The sequence below is a fragment of the Petromyzon marinus genome, unplaced genomic scaffold, assembly GCF_048934315.1.
Source record: "Petromyzon marinus isolate PM22_M1 ecotype Great Lakes invasive population unplaced genomic scaffold, UKy_Petmar_22M1.pri1.0 PM_G_Scaffold_15, whole genome shotgun sequence".
Classification (NCBI taxonomy): Eukaryota; Metazoa; Chordata; class Hyperoartia; order Petromyzontiformes; family Petromyzontidae; genus Petromyzon; species Petromyzon marinus.
Genome location: NW_027422706.1, coordinates 1,116,315 through 1,129,058, shown reverse-complemented (window position 1 = coordinate 1,129,058; position 12,744 = coordinate 1,116,315). Strand labels below are relative to the sequence as shown.

The 12,744-nt window shown below is 50.3% G+C and overlaps 1 protein-coding gene across 1 annotated transcript in view; it reads left to right on the top strand.

Moving 5' to 3' along the window:
• LOC142910710 (uncharacterized) overlaps positions 1 to 12,744 on the top strand; it is a 28,448-nt gene that overhangs the window by 10,159 nt on the left and 5,545 nt on the right. Inside the window, exons 2-3 of the mRNA XM_076060105.1 lie at positions 468 to 527; positions 9,167 to 9,336. Coding sequence (XP_075916220.1) covers positions 468 to 527; positions 9,167 to 9,336 — 230 coding nt within the window. The remainder of the gene's footprint in view (positions 1 to 467; positions 528 to 9,166; positions 9,337 to 12,744) is intronic.

Sequence of the window (12,744 nt, the reverse complement as noted above, 5' to 3'; positions counted from 1 at the left end):
GGAGGGGGGAGACGAAAAAATTAATGTATGCTGTCTGAAAGCCACTGTAAGCGTGAACAATCAATTAAGACCTTATTTGATAAACCATTTCAGGTCTTAATTGATTCTTCACCCTTACAGTGGCTTTCAGACAGCATACATTAAATTTTCCGTCTCCCCCCTCCTCTTTTCAGAACATAGATGGACTAGTCCTTCTAAATAAACTGCCAAATCGCTGCGCGTGTCGAAACGTCGTGAGAATTTATTTTATTGTTTTATAGATATTTTATTATTTTATTGTTTCCCTTCAACGTGACTTTACCGAAAGAACTAAGAATATTAATTACTGCAGTCACGAAAGCTTTAAATAAAAAATATTTGCTTCATTCATCTTTCTCTGTCTCAACTCACGTCGTCGTCATCGCCCTTGCTGTTGTTGTTGTTGCTGTTGTTGTTTTTTTGCCGTTGCCGTTTGTGTTTCTGTGCAGGTTCATCAACGCTCGCCGTCGGGATAGTGCAGCCCATGATTGACCAGTCCAACCGAGCAGGCAAGTGTCCGCTCGCTGACTGAGCCATCGCCACAGAGGCACAGGCACACGAACACCCCCCCGAGTTGGTTGCTGCCGTGTCGGCTGTCACGAGAAATTTGACACCAAAACAACAGCTTACGACTCGTGCCAATTCTAAGTTAGATTTTCCAAAAAGTACGGTGGGGGGGGAGGGGGGTGGAAATAAAAGTCCACTTATTTATTTTCTGACAGTTTTTACGCACGCTCGCCAGGGAGTCGCAACTTCTCGAGGAGCCTGCCGAAATTGTCAGCGCGGCCAGAACTATTTTTGTAAAGATCCAGTGCACAAGCGGCGTGTGAACACAGCACGTGAACACAGCACGTGAACACACAGCACGTGAACACAGCACGTGACACACAGCGCGTGAACACAGCACGTGAACACAGCACGTGAACACAGCACGTGACACACAGCACGTGACACACAGCACGTGAACACAGCACGCGGGTAGATGTTGCGTATGCGATGCGCCACCTTGCCAAGGCTTGCCAGCCACAGCGTCGTTGCCCGTGCAAACTGGCACTGGTGGTGCCATCGTTTTACAAGTTTTACAAGTTGTGGGGGAGGGGGGGGCTGACAGCGCAATGGGGAGAGGACGTATGATTTCGGAAAGGGGGTCACACCAACAGGCCAGACTATCGCATATGGTAGGTCCGGATGACCTCCGTCGTGGCCATTAAGCCGACGAATCAGTCGAATTATAAAATCTGTGGTAATTCTTGTATAATTATTTAAATCATTCGGGCAGGATCTGCATGTCGTAGGCCTAGCCTAGGACTCCCCATGTATTGAAATTGGCAGAACGGTTTCGGTGATATTCTCTGAACCACCATACGTATACATACGGATAGATCAAAGGATTATTAAATAGATGTGCTACTCAAGTTACATGTCAGGGCATCAGCCACTGGGTCACGAGCGTTAGTGTTTGAAATGGAATCCCTTCCTGAATACCGTGTGCCGTTCTACAGATTGGACACTATGCAAGATTTGTTCCCTCTACTTGCAAATACTATAGGTTCTCTCTCTCTCTCGCATTTCCACTGAAGCTATGCCAATGAAGACTTGGCTTGTGACTAATCGTATGAATGCTCGAATCAAATTAACATGTTGGCCATTCTCAGTCTACTTATGGATGGATGGATTGATTCCTCCCTGATGCCTTGTCGGTCATGGGGGTTTTAGCCGTGTATCACCACGCTGGCCAGAGCAAGTTTGTGAAAGGAAGTGCCCAGGACCGGATCAGATGTCACTCACTATTGATTTGAGCTGTGGCAAGGAATTGAACTGCGGTACTCTAGCTACTACGGCACTGTTCCCCCCGTAAGTGATCATAACCATTCATTATTAATGTCACAGATCAACTTTGACATCTAGTTAGTTATTCTGTTAATTTCTATTCAGCCATTGTGGCAATGCTTTGAATTAATATCTGAATGAGCAGGAGTTTGTATGAACTCCTCCTGTTCTGCAGAGTGAGAGTGAGTGGAGTTTGTATAACCTCCTCCTGTTCTGCAGAGTGAGAGTGAGTGGAGTTTGTATGATCTCCTCCTGTTCTGCAGAGTGAGAGTGAGTGGAGTTTGTATGATCTCCTGCTGTTCTGCAGAGTGAGAGTGAGTGGAGTTTCTATGACCTGCTGTTCTGCAGAGTGAGAGTGAGTGGAGTTTGTATGATCTGCTGCTGTTCTGCAGAGTGAGAGTGAGTGAGTGGAGTTTGTATGATCTCCTGCTGTTCTGCAGAGTGAGTGGAGTTTGTATGACCTCCTCCTGTTCTGCAGAGTGAGAGTGAGTGGAGTTTGTATGATCTGCTGCTGTTCTGCAGAGTGAGAGTGAGTGGAGTTTGTATGATCTGCGGCTGTTCTGCAGAGTGAGAGTGAGTGGAGTTTGTATGACCTCCTCCTGTTCTGCAGAGTGAGAGTGAGTGAGTGGAGTTTGTATGATCTCCTCCTGTTCTGCAGAGTGAGAGTGAGTGGAGTTTGTATGATCTGCTGCTGTTCTGCAGAGTGAGAGTGAGTGGAGTTTGTATGATCTCCTGCTGTTCTGCAGAGTGAGAGTGAGTGGAGTTTGTATGATCTGCTGCTGTTCTGCAGAGTGAGAGTGAGTGGAGTTTGTATGACCTCCTCCTGTTCTGCAGAGTGAGAGTGAGTGAGTGGAGTTTGTATGATCTCCTGCTGTTCTGCAGAGTGAGTGGAGTTTGTATGGCCTCCTCCTGCTCTGAAGAGTGAGAGTGAGTGAGTGGAGTTTGTATGATATGCTGCTGTTCTGCAGAGTGAGAGTGAGTGGAGTTTGTATGACCTCCTCGTGTTCTGCAGAGTGAGAGTGAGTGAGTGGAGTTTGTATGATCTCCTGCTGTTCTGCAGAGTGAGTGGAGTTTGTATGACCTCCTCCTGTTCTGCAGAGTGAGAGTGAGTGGAGTTTGTATGACCTCCTCCTGTTCTGCAGAGTGAGAATGAGTGAGTGGAGTTTGTATGATCTCCTGCTGTTCTGCAGATTGAGAGTGAGTTGAGTTTGTATGATCTGCTGCTGTTCTGCAGAGTGATAGTGAGTGGAGTTTGTATGATCTCCTGCTGTTCTGCAGAGTGAGAGTGAGTGGAGTTTGTATGACCTCCTCCTGTTCTGCAGAGTGAGAGTGAGTGGAGTTTGTATGATCTGCTGCTGTTCTGCAGAGTGAGAGTGAGTGGAGTTTGTATGATCTCCTGCTGTTCTGCAGAGTGAGAGTGAGTGGAGTTTGTATGATCTGCTGCTGTTCTGCAGAGTGAGAGTGAGTGGAGTTTGTATGACCTCCTCCTGTTCTGCAGAGTGAGAGTGAGTGAGTGGAGTTTGTATGATCTCCTGCTGTTCTGCAGAGTGAGTGGAGTTTGTATGACCTCCTCCTGTTCTGCAGAGTGAGAGTGAGTGGAGTTTGTATGATCTGCTGCTGTTCTGCAGAGTGAGAGTGAGTGGAGTTTGTATGACCTCCTCCTGTTCTGCAGAGTGAGAATGAGTGAGTGGAGTTTGTATGATCTCCTGCTGTTCTGCAGATTGAGAGTGAGTTGAGTTTGTATGATCTGCTGCTGTTCTGCAGAGTGATAGTGAGTGGAGTTTGTATGATCTCCTGCTGTTCTGCAGAGTGATAGTGAGTGGAGTTTGTATGACCTCCTGTTGTTCTGCAGAGTGAGTGTGAGTGGAGTTTGTATGACCTCCTGTTCTGCAGAGTGATTGTGGCGTTTGTAGATTATCTCCCCCAGTTCTGCATCTGTTTCCTCTAGATTTTCCATCATTCCTCCTCCCGCAGTTAAACACAAACACAAGTGCAAACTGGAATTGATTGAATAAATATCCCAGTGGCTAAAAAAAAGTACCGGACGATTACTCATTCGGGATTACACGCAGCAGCAGCGGCAGCAACAGCAAAATCGCTCTCCCTACCGCGGACAACTTTGGCAGGAAAAGTCTTGAGACACGTGAGTGAGGCTTTGAAGTCAACACCTCGATATGCGTACGTTCGATATCTCGAACTTTGGATTTGTGACCATTGCTTTAAGCAGAGGAAGGACCTAACAGAGAATGGGTTGACGACAGCGGAAGAGATTGGGTGTCAGTGTGATGTGGTGCACTACTTGAGCGTAATACAAAGCAGAGAGAGAGAAAAGTGGAAATGACAAATGATGGAATGTGCAGTGGACACCTAACGGGGCCACGTGTCCATGAATCGTGGTGATGATGATGATATAATTACTTTAAACGAAAGGCTAAATATAAAGTATGATCAAGTATAAAATACAATATAAGTGTACGACGCTACAGGAAGGCATAATACAGAGTGGTTTTTGGGGGGTTAGATCGTGTAAATATACATGTGTCGTTAAACCCACTGACCACCCGACACAGCCAATTACTAAGGTTTGTCACGTAAACAAACTTTACATAAACCGTATTAACTTCACATCTCTATTTACGCGATCTACCACCCCCCCCACTCACCCAAAAAAAATAACCCTGTACTATGCATTATATTGGTCGCGTCAGCCTGCTTGTTAAGCCGAGGTTTTGCAGTCCATGAAGGAGTCGTGGTAGCTGTGTTCTGATTTAGATCTGGAGCGATGGGATAGCTTCGTGGGTAGACGCTGCTGGGTTGAGATGCCGGCAGTGGCTCAGGGAGGCCTTCATCCAGCAGTGGATTGGTGCGAAAGAATCCTAAATACATGGCTGATGATATTATTGACCCCATGCACAACACCGCAGGTGTTCTCTCTCAAGCGAGAATGTTCACAGCTGCCAGTGAGTTGAAGGATTTCGAATTTTTAATCCGACTTGGGGGGGTTGGCTCAACCCATCATCCTCTGCCTCCAGCGGAGGTGGGGGGAGGGTCGATAAATTGGGTACCACTTTGTTTTGGAAGTCAACAGCGATTTGCCTTCACAAAAATGAACTGAAATAAAATATAATTATATGAGCAGTCTCCAACCCTTATACATCGCTCTCTGGGCTATGTGCAGTGTAGGAGGGCCATTGTCCGAAACGTCGCCTTATACAGGGACTCCTCTGCTTACGAACGTTCGACTTTCAGAGATTTGAAAAACCTGTCCGTATGTCATGTAGATGCTACATGAAGAACCAGTGGCATCTACATCTACAGAACGTGAAGAACCAGTGGCATCTACATCTGCAGAACGCGAAGAACCAGTGGCATCTACATCTGCAGAACTTAAATAACTAGTGGCATCTACATCTACAGAATGTGAAGAACCAGTGGCATCTACATCTGCAAAACTTAAATAACCAGTGGCATCTACATCTACAGAACGTGAAGAACCAGTGGCATCTACATCTGTAGAACGTGAAGAACCAGTGGCATCTACATCTGCAGAACTTAAATAACTAGTGGCATCTACATCTGCAGAACGTGAAGAACCAGTAGCATCTACATCTGTAGAACGTGAAGAACCAGTGGCATCTACATCTGCAGAACGTGAAGAACCAGTGGCATCTACATCTACAAAACTTAAATAACTAGTGGCATCTACATCTGCAGAACGTGAAGAACCAGTAGCATCTACATCTGCAGAACGTGAAGAACCAGTGGCATCTACATCTACAGAACGTGAAGAACCAGTGGCATCTACAGCTGCAGAACGTGAAGAACCAGTGGCATCTACATCTGTAGAACGTGAAGAACCAGTGGCATCTACACCTGCAGAACGTGAAGAACCAGTGACATCTATATCTGCAGAACTTGAAGAACCAGTGGCATCTACATCTACAGAACGTGAAGAACCAGTGGCATCTACATCTACAGAACGTGAAGAACCAGTGGCATCTACATCTACAGAACGTGAAGAACCAGTAGCATCTACATCTGCAGAACGTGAAGAACCAGTGGCATCTACATCTGCAGAATTTAAAGAACCAGTGGCATCTACATCTACAGAACTTGAAGAACCAGTGGCATCTACATCTGCAGAACATGAAGAACCAGTGGCATCTACATCTGCAGAATTTAAAGAACCAGTGGCATCTACATCTACAGAACTTGAAGAACCAGTGGCATCTACATCTGCAGAACATGAAGAACCAGTGGCATCTACATCTACAGAACTTAAAGAACCAGTGGCATCTACATCTACAGAACTTAAAGAACCAGTGGCATCTACATCTGCAGAACTTAAAGAACCAGTGGCATCTACATCTGCAGAACTTAAAGAACCAGTGGCATCTACATCTGCAGGAGATTATACAACTTTTAAAGCGCATTCCCCGTGTTTAGTGTACACGCCGTACAACACGTTTGGAGTAAAGTTACGAACAGAGACCTCTGGAACGAAACTCGTTCGTAAGTCGAGGAGTCCTCGTTGTATATAAAAAGTCACTGCCAAAGCACAATCACCAAATTCTAAGTTCTCTCTCCCTGTGTGGACGTGGGAGGGGTGCGGGTTCCACCGACCACTGCTCCACCCTCTATGCTCCACGCTCATCCCCGTCCAGAGGAATGTGGAATTTCCACCGCCGTGCAAGCACGTGGCTCTTGACGTCTTACGGCCTCTGTGGCCGCCATGTTGGGTAAGTAGGTTCCGCTGTTTTGGACGAGCGTTTGCAGCCATGTTGGGTGAGTAGTTTCAGCCATCTTGGGTGAGTAATTTGCCGCCATTATTGGGGGAGGAATTTTTTGCCTTGAGGGCCGTTTTCACAGTAGCAGTCAAAGTAATCGACTCAGCAAAGGCCCTGTGAATCGATTCCAGAGACGAACCATAGCATCAGATTAAAATTTACGATTCCCAATTTTGTATGGCAGTAATCGAAGAATCGATTACTGTTTGTATTTTGCAGGCGAGGTAACAAAAGCGACCCGCGCAAAAACTCCTCCTCGACACGATTGTTCCCTACATAGTACAGCGTAATTAATTAACACAATTAATGAACACTTTACCTCATGATTATCGTATTTTAGCTTAAGTCGAGTTTTTTTAAAATTTTGTTTTGTTGTTGTTGTTCACTGGTGGTGGGGTGGGGATTGCTCAATATTGGTGACGACCTCGAGCAGAGAGACGGGGTCAGGGTCAGCGTGACCTGGCTGAAGGGAGGGGTACGTGAGGGATACATGAGGGGGATACGTGAGGGATACGTGAGGGGATACGTGAGAGGGATACGTGAGGGGGATACGTGAGGGGATACGTGGGGGGATACGCGAGGGGGATACGTGAGGGGATACGTGAGGGGATACGTGAGAGGGATACGTGAGGGGATACATGAGGGGGATACGTGAGGGGATACGTGAGGGGATACATGAGAGGGATACGTGAGAGGGATACGTGAGGGGATACATGAGGGGGAAACGTGAGGGGATACGTGAGGGGGATACGTGAGGGATACGTGAGGGGATACGTGAGAGGGATACGTGAGGGGATATGTGAGGGATACGTGAGGGGATACATGAAGGGGATACGTGAGGGGATACGTGAGGGATACATGAGGGGATACGTGAGGGGGATACGTGGGGGGATACGTGAGGGATACGTGAGGGGGATACGTGAGGGATACGTGAGGGGATACGTGAGGGGATACGTGGGGGATACGTGAGGGGATACGTGAGGGATACGTGAGGGGATACGTGAGGGGATACGTGGGGGGATACGTGGGGGGGATACGTGAGGGGGATACGTGAGGGGATACGTGAGGGGGATACGTGAGGGATACGTGAGGGGATACGTGAGGGGATACGTGGGGGGGATACGTGAGGGGGATACGTGAGGGGATACGTGAGGGGGATACGTGAGGGGATACGTGAGGGGATACGCGAGGGGATACGTGAGGGGATACGTGAGGACGTGTGACCAACAGCACAAAGGCGGTGAGGAGGAGGAGGGCGATGTTGGTGATGTCGTGTAAAATGATGAGTGATGTGGAAGATGATCACAACGCGTGGTGGTGATGGCGTAAGACGGCGCTGCGGGTGTAGATGTTGGTGTTGGTGAGTGACGGTGAAGTGGAGGTGGTGATGGTGTGGAGGTGATTGTGATGTGTGTGTGATAGTTTGAGTGTTGTTCGTGTGTGTGGAGGGGTGATGGTGTGGAGGTGATTGTGATGTGTGGGTGTGATAGTTTGAGTGTTGTTCGTGTGTGTGGAGGGTGGGGGGTGATGGTGTGGAGGTGATTGTGATGTGTGGGTGTGATAGTTTGAGTGTTGTTCGTGTGTGTGGAGGGTGGGGAGGGTGATGCAGCGTAAGGGGTGTGAGAGAGTGTGATAATGGGGGGATTGATGTGAGTGATAATGTGATGGTTGTGGTGTAATGGTGTACATGACGATGATATGGAAATGATGATGTGGTGGTGTAAGTGTTGCGAGGGATGGTGGGAGTCATGGTTCGAGTGATAGTGGAGTAGGTGACGGGAGTGATTGTGTAAGACTTGATGTTGTGAGCAGTGCCGTGATGATGTGAATGGTGATGGGAGAAATGCTGCGAATATTGGTAGTGAGTGATGTTGGAAGGGGCACTGCGGAGGTGAGATGTTAACTACCTCGCCAGGTGTACAGAAAGTCGTGGGTTAGATCCCGACCCTGACGACGCCTGCTGTGTATTTGGAGTTTGCGGTGTCTCTCTCTGTGTGGTGAGATGTTAACTACCTCGCTAGGTGTACAGGAAGGCGTGGGTTCGATCCCGTCCCTGACGACGCCTGCTGTGTATTTGGAGTTTGCGGTGTCTCTCTCTCTCCCCGTGGTCGCGTAGATTTTTCTCCGGCTCCGGCTTTCCCTCCACATTTATATAATCAACGTGCGTTTAGAGTATTTGGCTGCTATACATTTCCACGTGAATGAGCCACTTTGTTGAGCTATAATTTGTGGCCAGGTCGCTTCTGAAAAAGAGCTTTGCAGCTCGGTGGGATTTACCTTGTTAAATAAATACTGTATAGTAATTTACCGTCTATTGGAACCCCACTTCTCTGCTTTCTCTATGTGCTGTGAAGAAGGGCCATTGCCTGAAACGTCACCAGTAAATATACCCTTTCTTTTTAAGGTGACAGTCCTCTTGACGAATATGTTGAATTTTATTCGTGACACCACTGCCAATGCAGCAGCGTCGCCGCCACATACATTTTAGACCGATATCATTAGACTTGGCTCACCGTCTCCGCTGTGTGCAGGAATGCTCCAAGAGGAAGCGGGCCGGGGTGAGTGTGGGGGTGAGGAGCGGACGCAGGCCCTGCTGGTGAGCGACTGCCTGCCGTGCGGAGGGTGTCCGTCGGCGGGTGAGCGCGTGCTCATGGCTCAGCGGAATCCCAAGCAGCTGATGGACGTGCTGCACCCGCCAGAGGTGACGATGCTCTGGGGGAAACCACGACTACATTCGCACAACTGTAAACACACACTCAGTCACCTGCGCAGCTACGAACACTGCAACAGCAGCAGCCGCCGTTCGCCACCAAGCGGCGGCGATGTCACCACTGCGTCCTGCGCCAGGCCGGGTGCACGTTGAGGACGCGTGAAGTGTCGAAGGCTCGCTGACGGGAGCTCACGGAAAAGACCCAGGTGGTACCGTGGGTTGACTGACTGAGGCGATTGGTAGATGCACCACCAGCTGCGTGCCGCCTACCGTACCCAAACTCGCTGCATTTTAGCCGCCCCTCTCGCTCCGCTCGTCGTTCCCGCTCGTCGTTGTGAGCGTCGCTCCTCCGCCCTCCGTTGTTGTTGGAGGGCGACCGCCTCCAACCGCCCGGCTACAAATACATCCGCGTGTGTACGTACGGTGACGTGCGCAAAGACAAATACCCCACCCGTGGCGTTGACGGGCCTTTGGGGCGAGCGCCGTGAAGACCGGCACGGCGCGCGAGGCAAACGTTTACCACGCACCGCACCGGGGCGCTCGTTCTAAGAGTCGGCCGAGGGGAGGCCCGGGACCGGTTCGCGTCTGTCGTCACCGAGGTTGGCCGCAAGCGAGAATCGAATCGATCCCGGGTCGTCGACGCGGTGCGTGAACCGCCGCGCCGCCGCTCGCCACTACGCCGACCTGCACGCGCCCCAAACGCGACCGCCGCCTACGCCGCCGCCCCGTGGACTCGCGAGCGCCGAAGGCCTCGTCGGCCGAGTGGCTGGCGTGGCTGGCGGCGCTGCGTGGACGCGGCGGAGAAGGCACGCAGACCCACGGAGCTTCCTGCACGGCCTGGGTGAGGGGCCCTCGATCGCAACTCGCACAGACACACCCCCTCACTCACTCACTCACACCTCCTCACTCACTCACTCATACTCACTCACTCACACCTCCTCACTCACTCACTCACACTCACTCACACCTCCTCACTCACACACACTCACACCCCCTCACTCACACCCCCTCACTCACTCACACTCACATCTCCTCACTCACACTCACTCACACTCACACCTCCTCACTCACACCTCCTCACTCACTCACACCCCCTCACTCACTCACTCACACACTCACACCCCCTCACTCACACACTCACACCTCCTCACTCACACCCCCTCACTCACACCTCCTCACTCACTCACTCACACCTCCTCACTCACTCACACCTCCTCACTCACTCACTCACACCTCCTCACTCACACCCCCTCACTCACACCCTCACTCACTCACACTCACACCTCCTCACTCACTCACATCTCCTCACTCACACCCCCTCACTCACACACTCACACCTCCTCACACACTCACACCTCCTCACTCACTCACACTCACACCCCCTCACTCACACCCCCTCACTCACACCTCCTCACTCACACCTCCTCACTCACTCACTCACTCACACCTCCTCACTCACACCTCCTCATTCACACCTCCTCACTCACACCTCCTCACTCACACCCCCTCACTCACACCCCCTCACTCACATCCCCTCACTCACACCCCCTCACTCACACCCCCTCACTCACACCTCCTCACTCACACCCCCTCACTCACACCTCCTCACTCACACTCCCTCACTCACACCCCCTCACTCACACCTCCTCACTCACACCTCCTCACTCACACCCCCTCACTCACACTCCCTCACTCACATCCCCTCACACTCCCTCACTCACACCTCCTCACTCACACTCCCTCACTCACACCTCCTCACTCACACTCCCTCACTCACATCCCCTCACACTCCCTCACTCACACCTCCTCACTCACACTCCCTCACTCACACCTCCTCACTCACACCCCTTCACTCACACCTCCTCACTCACACCTCCTCACTCACACCCTCACTCACACCTCCTCACTCACACTGGCTCACTCACACCTCCTCCTCCAAACACGGCGAGTTGAGTTGATGCCAAAGAGCTCCATTTTGGTCTCATCTGATCACAACACTTTCACCCAGTTGTCCTCTGAATCATTCAGATGTTCATTGGCAAACTTCAGACGGTCATGTATATGTGCTTCTTGAGCAGGGGGACCTTGCGGGCGCTGCAGGATTTCAGTCCTTCACGGCGTAATGTGTTACCAATTGTTTTCTTGGTGACTATGATCCCAGCTGCCTTGAGATCATTGACAAGATCCTCCCGTGTAGTTCTGGGCTGATTCCTCACCGTTCTTATGATCATTGAAACTCCACGAGGTGAGAACTTGCATGGAGCCCCAGGTCGAGGGAGTTTGACAGTTCTTTTGTGTTTTTCCATTTGCGAATAATCTCACCAACTGTTGTCACCTTCTCACCAAGCTGCTTGGCAATGGTCTTGTAGCCCATTCCAGCCTTGTGTAGGTCTACAATCTTGTCCCTGACATCCTTGGAGAGCTCTTTGGTCTTGGCCATGGTGGAGAGTTTGGAATCTGATTGATTGATTGCTTCTGTGGACAGGTGTCTTTTATACAGGTAACAAGCTGAGATTAGGAGCACTTCTTTTAAGAGTGTGCTCCTAATCTCAGCTCGTTACCTGTATAAAAGACACCTGGGAGCCAGAAATCTTTCTAATTGAGAGGGGTCAAATACTTATTTCCTTCATTAAAATGCAAATCAATTTATAACATTTTTGACATGCGTTTTTATGGATTTTTTGGTGTTATTCTGTCTCTCACTGTTCAAATTAACCTACCATTGCAATTATAGACTGATCATTTTTTTGTCAGTGGGCAAACGTACAAAATCAGCAGGGGATCAAATACTTTTTTCCCTCACTGTAAGTGGATGAGTGGGTGGGTGAGCGGGTGGGTGAGTGGTGGGTGAGTGGGTGGGTGAGTTAGTGGGTGAGCGGGTGGGCGAGTGAGTAGTTGAGTGGGTGTGCGGGTGGGTGAGTGAGTGGGTGAGCGGGTGGGTGAGCGGGTGGGCGAGTGAGTAGTTGAGTGGGTGAGCGGGTGGGTGAGCGGGTGGGTGAGTGGGTAAGTGAGTGAGCCTCACCTGCAGCATGGGTGGACAGCAGCTCGGCCGTCACCAGCGAGTGAGTGAAGTGGAAGAGGGACGACGTGAACTCCTCCTCCTCCGCAACTGCCCACCGTGCACACGAGGCCACCGCGGGGTTCACCGCGGGGTTCACCGCGGGGTTCACCGCGGGGTTCACCGCGTTCTACTAAAGCAAACTAAAACTGCCTTTTATTTGACCAGGCAAGGCCCCGGTGAGTTGCTGTGCAGTGCTGTTTTAGAAGCGACCCCGGCCACCGCAAATGACAGCCCCACGAAGTGGGCCGCTGTCGTCGCCGCGTCAAGAAGCGTGAACAACAATAATGTTGCATCGGAGGGGATGGTGCTCGTAACGTTACAAAAGAGGGCAGAATGAA